The sequence below is a fragment of the Parasteatoda tepidariorum genome, chromosome 1 (assembly GCF_982258835.1).
Source record: "Parasteatoda tepidariorum strain Cologne lab strain chromosome 1, Ptep-v5.0, whole genome shotgun sequence".
NCBI classification, from domain to species: Eukaryota; Metazoa; Arthropoda; class Arachnida; order Araneae; family Theridiidae; genus Parasteatoda; species Parasteatoda tepidariorum.
The window spans coordinates 94,717,379-94,738,233 of record NC_141755.1 but is presented as its reverse complement, the minus strand read 5'-3'; the positions used below and the strand labels follow the sequence as shown (position 1 = coordinate 94,738,233).

The window sequence follows — 20,855 nt, the reverse complement described above, 5'->3', positions numbered from 1 at the left end:
CTCCAGTAATTTCTGAGAAAATAAAATTTTAAAAATGCGACTTTGTTGAAACTACATCACTCAAAAAACATTTGAAGTATTTTAAGCTTCTGTTTACCTTACCTCAAAAATTGATTCATAAATAAAATATTAAGTTTTATTGTAAAGATATGTATCATTCATGAACAATCAAAAAAATCAAAGTAAATTAATTAAATTTATTTTTAGTCCCGCAGTGCTGATCGTTAAGACATGGTTCCCAGCAGATTACCGAAGTCAAGTATCACTGGCTGTGGTCAGCGTGAGGGTGGGTGACCACTTGGATCAGTTTGCGTAGAGACCGAGGGTGTGTGATATTGGTCCTCGTTAAACTGTTCTATCGTAAAGTGCTCACCTTCGCCTGCAGATCGTCGGGCTGCCAAAGCAGGAGTGCCATCCCCTCCGCAGAGGATCAAATTTGTGATGACATGTCTTCGGATCATCCTCCGGGGTGTTTCCCAGACCGTCGCCAATAGCCCATTGTGCAGCTCTAGTGCGACGTAAATTAACAACAACAACAACAGCTTCTCTAGTGCGACGTAAATCAACTACAACAATAAATATACTTTTAGAAAAAGAAAAATTACGAGTTGTTTCTGTAAAAAGCGAAAACGGGGTATTAATAGACATCAGCTTCTTATTGAAAATGTTTATTAATTGGGTATAATATAGCCTACGTCACAGGTTGTGTTGTTCCTACTAAATTTAACCCATGAACGGCATTTTCTGCGAGCCTAACTTCAAGCCACAAATAAACAAACGAAGTGTTCGATCGTTTAAATAGCTGCTCGCCAGATTTTATTGCATTATAAAGAAAAGTTATTGAAACTAAATACAACTAAATAAACAACAACAACTAAAACAAATAACAACAACTACTAATAACAATAACTAAATAAACAACAACTAAATTCCATTCGTTTAGCATTGCGTCATATGTTGTTCCTACTAAATCGAAGTAGTTGTGTTTTTTTCATATTATACCCAATTGATTTAATTATAAAAATATAACTTTACGATACTAAAATAAGTTTTTCATCATACCAAGGAAAAACTTAAAATAATAAAACTTATAAATCTACCGACTACCTGCTTTGTGTTATATGCAATTTCTTGATTACCTGATAGAGTAAATGAGGTTTTGTTTCGTAATCAATACTTTAAAATTTTATCATATCATTCATGGCATGATGTTTAAAAAAAAGTATCGTAAAAATATGTAATTATAATTAAAAACAATTAATTTGTGGGATTGTTTATAAAAATTATTGACACAAATTAAAATTCAATTGCAAACTTTCTGAATCATTTATTTAATTTCTAATCTGATGAAGTTCTAATCTGATGAAACTTCTAATTTCTAAATCATTTTCAGCATAGCACTTACAACTTTGTAAAAATATATAGAACTTGTAAAAAAAAATATATTGGAAAGACAAATCATTTTCAAAAAATAATATTTTAATAAAATCAAATAGTTTAAGTAATGATGACGCAAAACGTAACAAGTTAATCAAATTTGCTAAATTTCTCTGCTTTGAGGAAATGTGTGATTCTTGTTCGATTTTATAACATTCAACACCGTAAGAACAGAAGCTGGTAAAAAAAAAGTGCCCAATCGTCCTTTGGCAGATTTGTCATTGTCATTGATTTCAAAAGACCTAAAAAATAAGAAAAGCGACAAGAAATAACAATTCTCTTCGTTACCGTAGTAAAACCACACAGAGGTGTCGCGAACTTATATTTTTGAGAGGTTAAAATGTCCTTTTTGTCGAATGAAATTCTTAATTTAGTCAAATCATAAATTACCTCCTGCAATAATACTTAATATATAATTTTAAAAAACATCAAAAGCAGCTCTAAAGAAGTTTTAGTAATAAATAACATTTCTGCCAAATGTTCATATTTCATCCAGCAATTATGTTTATTTTTATATTTAAAGTAGTAGCAAGATTCATGCTCCGATATTTTATTTTTCATTTAATAAATTTAACTTAAACTCGTAATCATATTTATATCTAAATAAAATAAACATATATGAGCTTTCTGTTTATCATTGATGTGGCTTTGCTTTAGGTGCTGATGAAATTTAAGAAATTTCTTTTTGCAGTTATTGTTGTAATTACTGCATTGTTTCAACTGCTGTATATTACTGTAACTATAACTAACTGTAACTATAAAACTGTATATGTTAGTAGATAAGAAATAAGTACGATTAGTCTAATATAATATCAATAAGCAAGCAATTAAAAAAAGACTAATATTTAGTAAAACCAAGATTAGAATCAGCTAAAAATATTGATTTGCAACCAAAATCAAATTATTATGCATTAAAGTAAATAATACTTTTAGCAGTTTCAGTTATTTATTATTGGAAAAACAAAAAAATGTGATATTTATTTCAGCTAATCTGGCCACATATTAAAAGAAAATTTATTGAAATCTTATAAAACACATTTGTCAAATTTGAATAAGTAATGTATAAGGCTGTAGTTTTTAAAAAATAAAGTAGGTTGTAATTCCTTTGCTACAATAAAAAAAAATCACATTGTTGCTGATATTTTTACAGCGTGTTAATTTTTTGCACCAGCATATTACTACATAATTTAACGAATTTATACTTAAATATACTAGTCAATAAAAAACTTAATAAATGGGCCATTTCATTAACAAATAGAAAAAATAGAAAAAAATTTATTCGTAGATAAGATGAAGATATAATTTGTCACTATAAAAATAATTAGCAAAACAAATAATACAGATAATTAATTACAAATTAAATGCAAAATATATTGGGATTACTTTAATTTTTAATACGAATTATTAAAATAATCTCAATTTATTTATTTATTTTAAATGAAAGGAAAATATTTGAAACGCTGTGTTCAAACGATGTTAAAAAAATGCTCATTTTTTGTTATCCGTTCAGGATTATATGAAAAACACCAAAACTTGTAGAATTTAATTACTCTGAAATTAATTAAAAATTCTTGAAAAAAATTGCTAACAGGTTTTTCTTTACTTTTATCTTCTCTTATGAGGGTATGAAACTAAAAAAATTACAATTTTACTGCTATTAGTTTTAATCCAAAAACCGTTAATAATAACTATTTTAATGACTTTAAAACTTATCCGAAATTTGAACAAAGTAAGTCTAGTTATGCATATAAAGACATTAAAGTACATAATTGTAAAATAAAATATATCGCAAAAAAAAAGAAGTGTTTAAATTAGGCATGAAATAACCTCATCAATAATAACATTTTGAGATGTTATTATTCATGGAGTGTTAAATTACGTTTTTATACAGGATTCATTTCTCTAGAAATATGCAAAGTCTTATATTGTTTCATCAAATAGCTTTTGTGCTATAACATTGACAGTGAGAAGGATATTCATCGAGAATTTTCTGAAATAGCATGCAGCGTTTTTCTTCTTTATTTATTTATTTTATTTTATTCATGTATCTAGATCAGAGGTCACCAAAGTGATCTATATAGACCCCCAGGGGTCTATTTAACATAAGCGGGGGTCGATCCGATCTGAGCCAGGGGGTCGAATGGGGGTCGATCCGAACCAGAAGGGTTGATTGGTCGAAGAATTATCAGTATTTTTCTGATATATGACAATTAGAATTAAAAGAAGAAGACTTGGAAATATATACAGGTAATCTTCAAAAATTGATCGACGATTTTAAACTGCGTTTTGTTGATTTGAAAGCATTGACATCCCTGATTGGATTATTGTGCCATTTTCTGCTCAAATTGAAAACGTGGACATCAACATGCAAGATGAGCTTGCTGAATTATTATGGGGATTTGAAGCAAAGACGCTTTTTAAAAATTTAACAATAAGCAAATTTTGGACAAATATAAATATAATGAAAAATTTGTAAGACTTAACGAAATAGCTCAGCCATTTATGATAGCATTTCCAAGTTCCTATATGGTTGAAGCCGGTTTCAGTCACGTAAATTCGATCTTAACTAAGAACAGAAATGAATTAAATGGGGAATTTCGAGGGGATTTAAGATAAAAAATGACCAATTTTGAACCCAATATAACGAACCTTGAAAAAAAAAAAAGAAAAACACCAGGCACACCCATGTCATTGATTAAGAAGCAATAAATCCGTAGTTACTTTACTTATTATTTCTACTTACATATAATTACTTATTATTTCATAAATATTAAGGTATTTATATTTCAACATTAATATATTTTTCATAAAACTATTGTTACACTATGTACTATTACTTTAATAAATGTTCAAAATCATAAAATAAATGTACAAACACAGTATCTAATAGAGTTTCATTTTAATTAAAAGAAAATTACTTTTATGGGGATCGATGGAGATTTCGAAGAATTATGTAGGAGTCGATGATCAAAAAAGTTTGGCAACCCCTGATCTAGATAGACAAAAAAAAAAAAAAAATACTCCTTGAGGTTAAACAACGTTTACGCAGTCTTTTAAGTTCCTGTGGATTTAAAAAGTAAGATAAAATTTTGTAGTGTGTAAATAAACTGATAATTTTTGCTCAATTTCGTGCAATATTCACCTGCAATGCTAACCAAACTGCTTTCACCTATTCTCTGTTAAACTTTTTTTTTTCCATAAAAGACGAGAGAGGGAGTTTTTGAAGATGAAGGTTCATTGGCATCTTAATTCTTGATTTCTGATGGAACTGGCTCGTTTATATTCGGATTTAAGAGCTTGCGAGTGATTGAAAAATGGGCATTTCAATGGCAAGAAAGGAAGTTGATTTGTTGAGGAAGATTTAAGAATGGGGAAATGTATAAATTAAATGATACTCGAGTGGATATTTTGCGCACTGATATTTAAAAAAAGCAAATTAAGTCAATAATAATAATATACTGACTAATTTTATTTGGAAAAAAGAGAGAAAATGAAATTTAGCAAAATACCTCAGCCGAAAGGTCAGACAAAACTTACCGAACAGTGAAAGTCTTTGGGAGGTCATAGTGATTTCCCATTGACGATCGAAGTGGGCTATAGGTGGTGTAAAGCAGAACTCTCTACTTATGGCAAACTTCGCATGTTTTTACCATCAGCCAGTGGAGTGTCACAGGGGAAGGAAGTACGCCAGTTTCTCTATTGATTTTCAAATAGATTAAAAACTTTTAAGTTAAGAAACTATATGGGACTGAAAACTACAATGAACATAGTTCTAAAAGAAAGTATCGTGGAATTTTTAAAAAATATTTGGGTTAATTATATTAATAAAATATTAAGAAAAAGGAAAATATCGTAGTACATACCTATACAACTAAGAAGAGGAGGGGGATGTGGTCAAGACATGGTACCAGTCTTCTCCAGAGAGCGTATTCGAGCGTTGCGATCTCTGATTCCGGCTCCCCTGTACATTACTCATCACGACCAGACTCCCCGCATAGGTGCTTAGACAGAATTGACGTCACTCGTACCCGCGCCCCATTTAAGGCCAATGCATTATTTCAACGTGAACTAAAAACTTATCAAATTAACATGATATTAAAAAAAATACCTCTTCAGAACCTTATTAATGATTTTAAATTATCAAAACAATAAATTTCAAGAATAGGTTACTTTCCTATTCACTTTCTAAAATGTTGAGTGAGTTGAACTACTCTGAGTGATAAAAATTGAATTATCGCAATAGCGAAAATTTAAAGCTATATTTGCAGACAAATTGTAAGAGACCGGTCCATTCAATGTTACAAAATCATAACAAATATTAAGATATTTTGTAGCCTTGCATTCTACCCGCTGTATCCTATTTAGCACGATTGGTTCAATATCTTTAAACTTCAGATCATGTATTTGTGTTATTCAGGGACCAATATATTTTTATTTTATAAGAGTCGTTGAACAGCCGACCCAATTTTTTGGATTTAAGACTACTAATGTTCAACTCCGTAGCCTTGTAATTTTGAACCCAATTCACGAGATAAGGGAACTTCTGGATCAAGTATTGGGAGAAATTTGCCTTCGCGGAGGATTTTTTTGATCAAACTAACCCTCGTTTGCGTTACACGGAGAGAAAAACCTCCCATGGTTAGCCTAACGGCAAGGAGACTTCAGTCCATAATCCATCTACCATTGCGGATATTTTACGTCAGCACTATGGTCGGTGCAAGCCGGGTGCGAAATTCGTATCGACCCGTCATCACCGGGATTCGAACCCAGTTCATCTCATTGGATGGCGAGCGCTCTATAACCTGAGCTACTAATATATTTTATTTCATAACCGTCGTTGAACAGCCGACAAAATTTTGGATTTACGACTACTGATGTTCAACTCCGTAGCCTAGTAATTTTGAACCAATCCAGAAGACAATAAAACTCCTGGATCAGTACTCCCGGAAGTATGATTTTTTTTTATGGGAACATTGAGGACTTTGTGACTCGACAGAATTAACGTGCCTTTTTGAAAAGCAACACACAATTGACAGACCGATTTTACTCACAAAAAATGACGCTCGCATCTTTAAGTTCCGTACTTAAAAGTGGCGCTCGCATCTGAGATTCCCGCCGTGCATAAACACTACACGTAATTAGTTACGCGTTTAATTTAAATTCTGAAAAATTTTTTTCTCTGAAATCTAGTATATTATTTTGTACATTGCTTAAAGATGTCTATAGGTCACTTGTATTTTATTTTTTTGTTTGGGAGAGGAATTTTTTCCCTTTGTTTCAATACTGATCCTGCTATTTCACCGTGTAGGTTAAAAGAACATCATTTGATGCTTATTTTTGCTGCTAGATGGCACTAAAGGGTCCAAGAACTTTTTTTCATCTCTAGCTTGACCCCCCCCCCGGCGTATTTGTGAGTTTGCATTCTTTTTGTTTTTAATTTCGCTCGAAGCATTTATGAAAGATATGGATTTCCCGAGTGTCAGCGGTGCTATATGTGGGAATAACAAACTTCTTGATTATGTGGATAGTGATTCGGAGTATTCCATAAATCTGGGCTTTCATTTTATTTTTTCTGTTTTATTACATAATTTCTGTAATATTTTTAGAGACAAAATATTTAAAAATTATATTCATCTGAAAATAAAAATATCGCATGAATTTTTCACTTATTTCTTATTATTTTTTCATGCCCGCTGAAATAGCAGATACCGTATTATATATTTTTTGAAAACGTAAAAGTTAATAAAATTCTTGTATTATTTTAAAACGACTGATGAAGATGTGAATTGTAACATATGTAGATAAAGAAAATATAAAAAAAAATCTCCTCGTTCGTTTGGCAAAATTTTCATTATCACGATGAAATTATTTTTTATAATTAATAAGAAAAATTATATCATCCTTGACAGACAGCCCTAGCGAACGTTGTGAAGCACTCTTATATTCTTAATTTTAAGCGAAACCCAGAAGTCAAAGTAACTTGCAGTTTAAGTATCGAAGTAAAATTACATTATCTTGGGAGAAGACTGCTTCTATAGAATGTGCTATAGAATGTACTACGATATTTTCCTATTTCTTAATATTTTTCATATCTAACTGTCACAAATATTTTTCGAAAATTCCACGACGTTTCTTTTGGAACTATGTTTAATGTGGTTTTCAGCTCCATGTAATTTTCTAACTTAAAAGCTTTTAATTCATTACCTACACCACGTGACAATATCATTGAGTCTGAAAAGGACTCACTAAGTTACTAGTTTATATTACTGCTGTCGAGATTAATCTCCTTACATTAACTGCAGCTTCTTGCTCTAAACCGTAACTTCAACGTTTCATTGCATTCGCTGCGTGGTCGTCTCAACTAAGGGTGAAGCGTGTAAATTTCTTTAAATTAATCCGTTTTTTTAAAATATTTAAAGATGGTTCAACGTAAAGTAAGTTAATATTGTTTATAGATTGTGATTTTATTTATGTGCATTATAATATATGCTCGTTTTTAAAAAATTAAATTCATCGTCCGCTTTAGTTAAACCTAAATCAGACAACGTGGTAATTACATTTTTTAAAGATAATTTTTTGTCCTGAATGATATCTTAATTTATTTCACGAATTTATCATAGCCTTAATGTTTTGCTTAATATTTTATTAATCTGTTTATTAAATATTTAATTTTTAGTTCGATAACTGAGCCGATCCCGACTTGTTCCCATATTTCTAGAAACTAATTCTATCCGGGTTGTCTGATAATTATTGCTATCAGGCAAAATTTATAAGCTTAACAATTACTAAATAGCAGAAAATTCTGTCTTGAAATAACCTCTTAAATTGGCCAGATAACAATCGTGCAATCTGTTGTAGTTATGTATTGAAATCGGCCCTATTTGTACTATCTGATTGTTTATTAAATTTATTTATAGGTCGAACATTAAATTAATTGATGGGCTATCTGCTTCTGCAGCACCACAGGGAATTTAAAAAATTATATAAAAAGTTTTTTTAAAAAAATTTACAATTACTTAAAATTTATTTATATACCCCTTGAACAGGGAGAAACTTACCAGTTAAAAATAATCTTAACAAAGTAAATAACTGTAATAACAGTCAGAAATGAACCTATACACAGAATTTTTTTTTGCATAATTATTATTTTAATGGTTAAATAATTTTTCTTACAAATTGAATAATGAAGCCTTCTTTTACAAAAAGATTTTATGGATTAAGGGGATGGCAAGGCAGGCAACATATTTCAATTGCATTGTGATAGTTTAAAAGATGTTCACGATATAAATCTTTTAGTATTTTGCAGAATAATTGTAGCTAAGAAGTTAAAAACTTAAATAACAGTTCTGTCCAACACATACACTTGCCAGGATTCTTGTAATTAAGTTTTATTTTATAGTATAGCACATTGTTATATTAGCTACATTTCATTTTTAGATCAAGGGAAAGAAAGGAAAGAAGAAGGTTGCAGCAGCCCCATTGGCAGCAAAGAAAATTGAAGCTCGCAAAACTGTAAACCCTCTATTTGAAAAAAGACCCAAGAATTTTGGAATTGGTGAGTAGCTAGATGCCCTGCGGGTGAAGACCATTGATGCAGTTTTTGATTGGGCTTCGTTCAAATTGTGGTTAGGTGTATTAAAAGTTATTCAATAAACTTCCAGATTTTATTTTAGGTAATTTTTAAATAACCTCAAGTTTGAATCAAGTCTTTTCCAACGCAATCACGGTTGCCACTCTTAATTTCTATTTGTGCTTCATGTAACAAAAATTTTATGCAAAATAATAATTTCATTTTTATGAAAACACTGTTAATTTTCATAATAGCGAAATAATCAAGTAATGACGTAGCTCATTCATGAAAGAGTGAGTTTGAACTTCATTGCCAACTTGCTTAAACAACTTCTATTGTTTATCTAGGCTTTTTTTTTCCTGCAACTTTAAACTGTAAATTAATATTTATTTTAAGAAAAATTATAGAGTTAGGACAAAAAATAATGATGAAGTAAAGGATATACATAGAGATATGTATATTAGCAGAAAAATGAGTAGTTTATTAATCCGTGGTTGATGTAAAAAGGGTAGCTGTTTTTATCTTGTTTGCTGTAAAAAATAAATTAATAAAATGATGAGGGGGAGAACTTGATAATTGATTTAATAATTAAGTTCTTAAGGTACATTTTGGAGTGGGTGTGCTATAAATTTCTGAAAATTCTCGTATAAAACTATTGTGTTAATTGATAAAAAAATATATATATATAATTTCAGTCTTGAAAAGTGGCTTCTATGAATGCAATGCTTTATAATTTTTTCAATACTCTTAACCTAATTGTGCTAATCCATGCCTCCTAACCACAAATTTGAACATCTCCCATTTCCAGTTACTGCTAGGTCCTAGCTACCTGTAATCCATGAGGTATCTTTGTTTCCTTAAAATATTTTTTGTTTTCATTTTAAATTTTCATTATAGTAATTTACTATTCACAATGCTTTTTGTTTTAATTAATACCTACTGATCTATGAAAAGTTGAATGCATGGGTGTCACTTTTCAGTCCTGAAGACTAATATCAAAGTTGTGATAAAATAGTTTTTACAAACAAGAAAATATTTATTCAAATACAAAAATAATCGTGTATGTTGCTCTTTTTATTTTGTGAGTATAATTTAGCATGTGCGTATCAAGAATTTTCTTGAATAAGTCACTTTTTGAAACCTATCATTTTGGACAAAATTATTTACACATGTAAATATGAAAGCGTATAAAAGAGAAATTGAATAGTGTGTTTTATCTAGATTCCTTGAATTGAATATTGCGTGAGCAGAAAAGAAGAAAAAAACATTAATTTCAGATGCTCGAGCATTTTTTTGTTGTTGCTATAATTCCTAATAAGTCAAAAAAATGTTAATTTATTGCAGTTTTAAATTTAAATGAAAAAATTCTTGTCACTAAGTTTCTGATAAAGAGAAGATTTAAAATATGTTACAAGAATTGTTTGTAATGCTTGTAATTTTGTTTAATATTTAAAAAAAACTTTGATAAATATCTGACAGCTAAATTTAATGTTCTTTCTAACATAAGAGTCCTATATAAAATTTTGATAAAGTTGTGGCCCGCCATTTGACTGGTGTTTTTAATAGCTGCCTCTAGGCCTCATGTAAGTTGGAAACCCCTGATCTAGAACAGGGCTGTCCAACTGCAAAGAGCCCACGGGCCAGAATTCCGGTCGCTGATCACCTGTTGAACCTCTTATACAATAACAATTAATAGTTGAATTATTAATTATTAAACAATGGAAGAGAAGAATTATGAATCATTTTGCCTACATTTCATTGGGAAAACTGCAGCCGATTAACCTGAATAAGAAGTTGGCGGGCCTCCAGTTGGACAGCCCTGATCTAGAACAAAGCTGGAAATAGGGAATATGAGCGATTTTAGTGTAAAGCAATATGGAAGCTTAGCAGCTATTTTTGATTTGTTTGCTGTATAAAAATAGGTTAATTAAATAAAAAATTTCGGAAAAAAATTTATATAAGCCATTTTTAGTGCTTTTATATCCTGAAAAGATCTGTCAAATAAGACTGTTAATCGGGGTTGGGTTTTTGATGTCAAAAAGTGGTTTTGACATGACAAGGGTTTTATACTGGTTTAAACTGTCAAAAACTGAAGTTTGCAAAGAAAATATATAAACTTCAAAACTACCAACAGTTGCCATGCATTATATTGAAATTTAATTATACTATAGGTAATCAGCAGGTTTTAGAATATTTTTTAATTAAAATTAAGGTAAAATAACAGATTTAAAATCTCAGAAATTTCTCTGATTTCTTCTGAAAATCTCAGAGCTAAAAATAGACATTCCCTGATTGTGAATGTTGCATGTGCCCAACCTGTTTAAAAGATTTTTCTTTAAGAGATGTCTAATGTACAAAACTGCTAATGTTTATCTTTACAAATGTCTAATTTTTAGTATAATCTATACTATACACTAAATTTGGTTATAAATAAATTTCTTAATAATATCACTGCAGATTTTCAATAACACATGAAAATGAATACATAATGTTACAAAAGATGTGAGTTTTCACAAGTACAAGATTTTGGTTACTATTCAAAATATAAGTGTTTCTTCAAAATTTTAAATTTATTTTTTCTAGAACATGTTTAGTAACATTATCCTTTATAAAAAAATATATAAATTTTATGTATTATTTAATATTCACATATAAATATAGGTTTTTGAAATTTTTGACGTGACAGTTTAAACCATTAAAAACTCACATGTCAAAAACCTGCAAACCCTGCTGTTAATTGGTCTTCTTTTTATAAAGTATTAATTTTTTAATATGTTTGCTAAGCTGCAACAAAGATTTCCTCTTTGAGAAACCTCTTAGGATGTATATTTAATAAAAAAAAATTTATTGTTAGGAAGTGCCAAGAAAATTCTATTCCCATAAACGAACCCTTGGATATGTAAATTCAAACTGTATTCCTTATTATAAAACACAATTTATTTTAGGTCAGGACATTCAGCCAAAGAGAGATCTCAGTCGATTTGTTAAATGGCCCAAATATATTAGATTGCAAAGGCAACGAGCAGTTCTTTACCAACGTCTAAAAGTACCACCTCCTATTAATCAGTTTACTCAGGCTCTTGATAGGCAAACAGGTCAGTACAATTTTTCTTTTCATCAAAATTATTAAGTTTTCAGTCCTTGCCTTGACAGCATTTCTTAAGCTTTCTTTCTATTAATAGCTACACAATTATTCAAGTTGCTTGATAAGTACAGACCAGAGACACCACAAGCCAAGAAAGAACGTTTGAGGAAGAGGGCAGAATCACGTGCCCAAGGAAAGGAAGATGTACCTACTAAAAGAACTCCAGTTGTGAGGCAAGGAGTCAATACAGTTACCAGTCTCGTGGAACAAAAGAAAGCACTCTTAGTTGTGATTGCCAATGATGTTGATCCAATTGAAGTAAGAGACATGAATTGTAAGAGATATGAATTGTTAATTTTATTATGACAATGTGATAGTTAATTTGATTAATATTGTTTGTAGCTCGTCTTGTTCTTGCCAGCATTGTGCAGAAAGATGGGTGTGCCCTACTGTATTGTTAAGAATAAATCTAGATTGGGACGTATTGTAAGGAGAAAGACCTGTACTTGTTTAGCCTTGAGTACAGTTAATTCGTAAGTAGATAACTTTTGAATTACGTTATGTGTAGATTTAGATATATTTGCTAAGTAATAATCAGCAGAGTTTGTAGCGTCTTCAAAAAATGCTTAAAGGTGCTTATTTTCGATTTTTAAAAGCCCTTAAAGGTGCGTTTTTCATTGGGTGTTTTTAAAAAGTGCTTAAAAATATTTTTGGATGCTTAAAATGTGCTTATTTTTTGTTAGATAATTTGTCTATGCACCCTGATCCAGATATAAGCAGATTTTTGTTGTGAACAATTTTTAGAATAATTTAGTAATGACTGGTTTGTAATTGAATCATTCATAAAACTTATTTTAATTCTTTATATAAAATTCTTTTTTTTTTTTTTTAATTTAACTAATTTTTTTTAAAAGAAAATAAGAAAACCTTAGTTTTAACTGCAGATGAGTTACGTTTTTGTGCAAACAAAAATTTAGTTGAGTAGATAAAAGAATTTCAGCGTGTTTAATGGGAGTTCGATTTAATAATATCTTAAAAGCTCAGTATATAAGTATGCTTAGGGAGCAACTTAGATATTTTATTCTCTTTAAACGTGTTTCTTGAGATCTATAATAGTTTATTTAAAGTAGAAAATATTAGTGAAATGATAAAGCTTGCTTGAAATCTATAGGAAAACTTCGGTTCATAAGAGAATATTCTAATTGGGAGATCTGTTTCATGATAAAAGGACAAGAAATTGTTAGGAAATAATTCAGAAAGCATGGGTGAAATCTGTGGACATACTGCTTTTTTTATGTTGAGATACTTGATTAGAATAATTAGATATTGTTTTGTTGTGTAAATAATTTGAAGTGGAGTGAATTTTCGGTAACAGGCACTTTTTTTATTCATGTCTGTCTACTGTGATTCTTGGATATTGCTGTTATGATTACAATCTTAGGACACCTTTGAGATGTATGTTCAATGATAACCATATTTTATCTGAACAGCAATATATTTTGATTTTTTATAGTTACTTGCTTTTCTTATACCTTACAGAATCAAAAATATTTTCTTTCTCTGATTTGAAATTAAGTGTATTCTTTGGAATAAGTTTTTCTTTTTGAGTGTTTTGATTTTTGCCTTTTTTTTTACGTTAATTTTTTTTTTTTTTTTTTTTTACTAGTTAATATTATTCTCATGATGAATATTCTTATTAGACTGGAGTCTTTGATTTTGACATGAAACTAATATATTTTTCTGATGTTATATGTTAACTTTGAAATCTGTATTGTCTGATAAATATTGCATAGGTAGTAGCTGCAGATTTTCAAGAGATGATAAAAAATAAGGCCTTAGTTTTGTAACATTAGTAAATTTTGTCCCCCCCAGATAGTTCAGTATTTTTCTACATTCCTCTATTATGATTATTTTCTTACTTACATTATTTTCTTTTCTTACTGACTGTCATGATGATTCATGCACCATTCTGAAGTATAATGTGGATACTATTTCCCACAGACTACTGAATTCGGCAGTTAAATTACTTATTGATGTAGAGTTTCATCCTTACGGATACAGTTTTTAAGAACTTTGTCAGAAACTAGTTACTTTATCATGGTCGTGTAAAGTCTTTTAAAATTATTTTGCATTTTGTTAATGTATATTATGCCTAAAAGGTGCTTATTTTTTGTGATACATTTGGCTACACAACCTGAAAAATGCAGTGGAATTACAGATATTTTTGAAACATAAGTTGGGTGGTCATAAACAAGTATGCTTCTCTTAATTCTTAAAAAAAATAGGCCATAAATGTTAGATGGTAATTCTATGTTTTTCTTATGATGATGAATTATTTCAGACTAGAGTCTTTGATTTCATAATGAAACTATCATACATAATAATTCTGAGGTCAGATTTAAAAATTCCTGTATGTTTTTTTATTTGTTTTGTATAAGTATAAGGTATTGGTTCATTGAAATTTTACTAATCTTGTTTTTATATTCCTGTCTTAAATGATGAGTCATGCACCATTCTGAAATCTATTGTGGATACTATTTCCCACAGAATACTGAGTCAGACAGAAGAATTTTGGAGTAATTTTTTAGACATCTTTGGTTAAGATGTTTGCTGTATGGATTACAAAATTATAGTTTTTTTAAACCTGTCATTGATGGTTTCTAGAAAAATCAATCTTGTGACAGGATGAGCCTAATAAGCTACTTGAATTGAAGGATCTACTTATGATTAACTAATTCTTTGTTTTCTCACCGAGTTGATAGATCTAGTTTTTTTTCTTTCTTTTTCTTTGTAAATATCTGGACATTTGTCTGGAATGTTTTTCTGAGTTCATTAAATTTTGTTCATTTCTTATAAATATAGTTATCTTATAAGTATGGTTAATAATTTATAGTGTTCTTCCGCATTAGTTTCATGTGTTAAGAGCTGTCTAAGATGATGAGTCATGCACCATTCTGAAATATATTGTAGATATTCATTTCCACAGACTTACTGATTGAGACAGTCATTTTTTAATGTTAGTCTTAGCCCTTTTAGTTTATTATTTCCACTTTACTATCTTAGATTTTGGCTAGTTGTATGTGTTGAGGGCTGTCTAAAGATGATGAATCATGCACCATTCTGAAGTGTCTTGTAGATATTCATTTCCACAGATTCCTGATTTAGACACTAGTGAATCCTGTCTTTATCGTTTATGTAGTGTTGGTGTCCTATTGGAAATCCAATGTTCATACAAGGCTGAACATTGATGAAGTACTGAAAGTTTCTTTCTGTGTATCATGGTTATTTTCTCATTGTGAGGTGATTATTATGCCTTTTTATAATAGCTGATGATTATATACTTAGGACACCTTTGATGTGTTAGTGATAAAAGCATGTGTATGATTAGGTTATAAACAGGGAGTTAGTATGTTCTGTTACTCAATTAAAATTCTATAACATTGCTCTTATGATTATATTCTTAGGACACCTCTGATGTGCTCTGATCTAAAATGCTATATATGAGTTAATTATATATATAATGCTATTTGTAATTCTAAAAACAATAAACATAGCCATGGTTATTTATTTTCTTCTGTGATGACACGATGACGAGCCTGAATAGCTTTCTAAAATCAAGAATTGGTTTAAGAATAACAAGTTCTTTGTTCTCTTACTTCAGTTCTTGATGGAGGATAGTTAATTTTGATGAACATCGAGGCATTTGTCTGAGATGTATCTTTTCAGCTTGTGATGGTGAATTGATTTTGATTGGTTTTTGAAAGCTATGCAATGCATGCTATGTGACATGTGTTCTATAGATGTTATATTGTTAATTATTAAATGCATTTTATTGTGTTGATTATATACGAATGTGCTTGTAATTCAAAGCACAATTGGTTTCCTGTGATGACACGATGACGAGCCTGACTAGCTTTCTAAAATCAAGAATAGGCTTAAGAATAACAAGTTCTTTGTTTTCTTGGTTAATGTCTTGGTGGAGGATAGTTAATTTTGATGAACATCGAGGCATTTGTCTGAGGCATATCTTTTCGGCTTGTAATAGTTTTGTTGGTTTTTAAAATCTATGAAATGTTGTATCATGTGTACTAATGAATCCTTTTATTGTTAAATCTTTCATGCTTATGTTTCATTTTTATTATTTCAGGGAGGATAGGACTCAATTGAATAAGCTTGTAGAGTCTGTGAAGACCAACTTCAATGAAAGGGCTGAGGAAATCCGTCGTCACTGGGGAGGTGGACAGCTTGGCTCCAAATCTGCTGCTCGCATTAATAAACTGGAAAAAGCTAAAGCAAAAGAACAGTCTCAGAAAGTGGGATGAATTTAAAATAAAAGAAAGAATAAATTGATTCTGTTTCTTTTTATTTTATTTAAACAAACTGGCAAAGTTTAAAATCTGGCATTGACTGTAATGCCAAAAACAATTCATATTTCACACATTTCTTAGACAATCTTTAGTATGCCAAATCAGAAACTGGTAGTAAAGTATGGATGCAAAACCTTTTTGAGTGAAGGGCGACTTGCCACAATATTTAGACCGACATATTGACAGCAGTTGTAGGTTGTAATTGTTATGTAAACATTGTTCTGGGGGCGGAGTTCTATTTATCAGTTGACCTTGCATATTGTTTCTTTCGCATAAAATTAATTGCTTTTCCATTTTTAAAATTAGAAACTTCATAACTGATTACTTAAGAAAAAGAATCTGGGAATCAGAATTAATTTAATAAAAGAAAAATTTAGACATTGAAATAATTAAAAAAAAAAAAACTATCGGAAAATACACAAGTCCATTTAAACATAAATTTTAACTTTACAATTTTGTTCATGGAATTAAATTTAAAAAATAAATATTCTAGTTATTGGAATAAATACAAGTTTATGGGTTTAAAGTTAAAACAAGTCCCCTTCAGCAGAGAATAAGATTAACCATTTAATAGGAAGTATGCTCTAAAACACTTACTTTAAATTGATTATAAGAGGCAGGGGCTGTCAGAGGAAAGTGTTTTTTATAAAAAGTTACAATACTTTACGTAACTTATTCTGATGAAATTTTTTTAGTTAAAATTCCATGACTTACAGATCATTTCCCAGCATATAATCATAAATGATATAAAAAATTCTTGATGGTTATCCTGTGCTTCACCTAATCAGGTGATAACTTTTTCAAGCCGTTAAATGAAGATATAATAATACTGTTTAACTGCAAATTTGTAACAAATTCATTCTAAAAAATAGTCTTTCGACAGAAGCTGTTGTAAGTAGTATTAAACTTATGGCTTAAAGTTAAAACAAGTCCAAGTATTAAACTTATGGCAAATAACTTAATCAGTTTCGATATTTGTCCTAGATGGTAGTGCTTTTTTTTTCCAAATTGCGAAAATATGAATAGCGATGTGTGGTTTTTAAATAGTGTGAATATGAATCGCAGTGTATATTTTGAACGTCAGAACACGAATCGCTACAACAAAAAGAGGAGGCTGAGTGTTCATAGGACTAAAGCAGTGTTTCCCAAACTTATGACTTTTGTGTACCCCTTCTAAATTTTTCGTAACACTGTGTACCACTGATAAAAAAATGACTGTATTTTTTACCATAAAAAATTGCACGAAAGTTAAAAGTTACAACTAGCTGTTGACACCACTAAATATTAACTGTTAGCTCTGCAAAAAGTAGCCAATAGAAAAATACGTAATCGTAAATTTTCATGGCTATTTTGTTTTTGAATAAAAGTTTTTAAAACTTTCGTTCGTTGCAAGATATTTCTTATAAGAACGCGTACCCCCTCTAAACTGTTCCCGTACCCCTTGGGGTACGCGTACCACACTTTGGGGAACACTGGACTAAAGAACTATACACGTGTTATTATTTTTTGGAAAAGGGACATCGTTTAATATAAATTTCGTTTTTGAAATCTCTTCAGGGATGTGTCGATTATGCTAAGATACGTAATTAAAAATTGAATCGAATTTCACGAGTTGTAATATGTGTTAAAATATCAGGATATTCTAAATCACAAGTAAAAATGCAGTAATAACTGGAAAGCAGAAGAGAAAAAAAAAAAACACGTTCGAAAATACTATATGTTAAAATCACACAAGTAGAGCACGTAAAAAGTAATTTTTTTAATGCGCAATTCAAAACTCACGCGATGTCAAATTATAGTTTTGAAGTTATCAGATTATTTTTTTTAACTCGTGGGGGAAAGAATAGTAAGGTGCCGTTCAAAAAGTACGTACATCCCGAAGGGGGGGGGAGGTATTATACAAAGTACGTACTTTATAAACACACCAAATTTAAATATGACTTTATCCTACCCACTCCTTAAATAAATAATTTTATTTAAAACTTAATTTTTATGAAAAGGGGGGGGGGGTTAAAATTTCTCACGTAGCAAAATGAATAAGTCTTCATAGCACCTGAAGTATGGTATTGATCTACTTTCAATGTTTGAGAGAACTACCCTTTATTTGATGGCTTTTTAAATTTCTAAATTATGTTTAGAAATATTTTTGATAGCTTAACAGTTGATAATTGGTATTCACACTTTTTGCAAATGTTTTACAAAATATTTATTGTGGATCTGACATAGATCAGATATGGCTGCTAAATTTAGCATTTTGTATATATTTTCGTAAGTGGAAAATTTATAACTAGCAAATTTATTTCTAATTATCAAAAGACTGCAAGAGTTTTTTTTTTGTCCCTAAATTAAAATTATTAAATCGTACAAGCAATGTTGACACTGATAGAAAACTGAGCGCTGAGGAGTATAAAATGTACATATGCGTGTTTTTGATTTTTTTTTTTAAGTTTTCTCCTCGGCATTAAAAAAGTTATTCAATATAAAAAAATAGCTTTTTAAATTCAGCCAAAAAGTAATTCTATGCAAATGAATAAAGGAGAGGATACGACATCGACATTATAAACGCAGCACTTAGGCGATGAAAGGAAGCATTTTGTAGATGGTGTGGCAAGAAACTACGAACTAATTTGGAACTTTAATGGTCATAAAATAAATTATAGATTTACTGATATTAGTTTACGAAAAGTTGTTAATATCAGGGATGAGATTTTTCCGCTTTTGTCTCTCGAATTTAAGCGTTTTTATCAAAAACTCCGATTATCTAAAAGTTACACTTTTTTTTTTAAAGTAAAGATTCTGCTTTTTCGAAAAATTCAGCCGTTGAAATAAAATAGTTATATTTATATCTGATTTTCAAAGATAAACAGAAAATTTAAACTACATAGCTGCCAATCCTTCCACATTTTTACTTATTTTATACGCGCATAAGATAAGATTTCCCGCATTTTTACCGCCCGCCAGATAGTTCGTAGTTCAGGCGAGCCTTTTAGAAGTCCCAAGACTGGAATTTGCTAACATTTCGATTCTTATTCACGAGATTTAAAAATCCAATATCACAATTTGAATTTACGCTTTTTTAAAAAATTTATTGTAGCGATTCGTATTCACGCGAGTTTAAAATCCAATGTCGTGATTTGCTCATGCTGTTATAATATCAAACATGGATTTTCGTATTTATATACGTGATTTCAAAATAAAACACAGGGATTCGCATTCACGGGATCTAAAAATTATGCATCTTGATTTGTATTTACGCGATCTAAAAATTACATATTGTGATTCGCCTTTACGCGATCTAAAAATTGTGAATTGTACTTACGCGATTTAAAAATTCTATAACGGAGTTTGTATTTTCAAGATCTAATATCGAGTTTTATATTCACGTGATTTCAAAATCCATTCGCGTGATTCATATTCACGCGATTTTAAAATCAAAGATCGCTATTTGTATTGAAGCGATTTTAAAATCAATTATCGCGATTCTTGTAATAAGAAAGTTTTTGAACACAAAAATTTTGAAGTAGACGCTGCTAGTTTTCTTGCATATCTGCAAAATAATTCCCTTGTTATAACAGTTATTGCGTCACTTTCAATAACGCTGCACAAAAACATTTGAAAACTTTGACATAAAATAACTCTCATTTTTTAATCCTGTTAGAATTATTACTGAGTAGCATACTCTTCAAAAATTATCTCGTCTGTGGCCTGCAACAGATTTTTTTAAAAAAGAAAGTGAAAGAACTGCCGTTTTTCATGTCGTAATCATGCAAATGTTTGAAAATTAAAACATGTTTTAAAAAGTTTAAAATATGTACTTACATTTTTATAGTTTGTAGTGATTTCTAGCAACTATTAATATTTGTTTAGTAAAGAAACAAGTTTCAAACAAATATAATTTTTCAAATTTGGTTGCTACAAATATTTGTGGGTCAATCAACTAATAAATGAGAATACTTAACTATTAAAACTGGTCTAGGCAGAATATATTAATTTAATAGACCAGTAGTTAGGATAAGCAACAATATTACAAATATTTAACCAAATCATTATGAATAGTAGCCAATTTATAATATTGGCCAAACTCAAATGCGAATGTCCACATGTGAAATATTGATGTTATTTCGATGCACTTTATTTCTTTGAGGAAATAAAAGAGCATTAAACACTTAAAAATTTTATACTAAATTATTTGATTTCTAGTACTTCTCAAATTATTAATTGTCGAGAAAGGCACAAAAAGTTGAAAGCTAAAATAACAAATTCGTGAAAAATAGTTAAGAATAACTAACTAGCTCATGAAAACATGAATATATATTTCATAATAATTCCTCATGTTAAAATAAGCCAAATTTTTATTCAAAACTATTTTGAAAATGGGTACAAATAAAGTTAACAG

At 29.8% G+C, this 20,855-nt stretch overlaps 1 protein-coding gene and 1 non-coding gene across 2 annotated transcripts; both read left to right on the top strand.

The window, feature by feature from the left end:
• Positions 1 to 7,774: 7,774 nt before the first annotated feature.
• On the top strand, positions 7,775 to 16,442 carry RpL7A (ribosomal protein L7A). Its single transcript, XM_016067850.3, has 6 exons — positions 7,775 to 7,871; positions 8,875 to 8,992; positions 11,953 to 12,102; positions 12,190 to 12,410; positions 12,495 to 12,625; positions 16,240 to 16,442. The coding sequence occupies exons 1-6, from the start codon at positions 7,857 to 7,859 to the stop codon at positions 16,412 to 16,414; spliced, it is 810 nt and encodes a 269-aa protein (XP_015923336.1). The 5' UTR covers positions 7,775 to 7,856; the 3' UTR covers positions 16,415 to 16,442.
• Positions 13,513 to 13,583, top strand: LOC122270329 (small nucleolar RNA SNORD58). The gene has a single exon (XR_006225735.1). It is a non-coding gene; the product is annotated as a small nucleolar RNA SNORD58 (small nucleolar RNA).
• Positions 16,443 to 20,855: the final 4,413 nt, after the last annotated feature.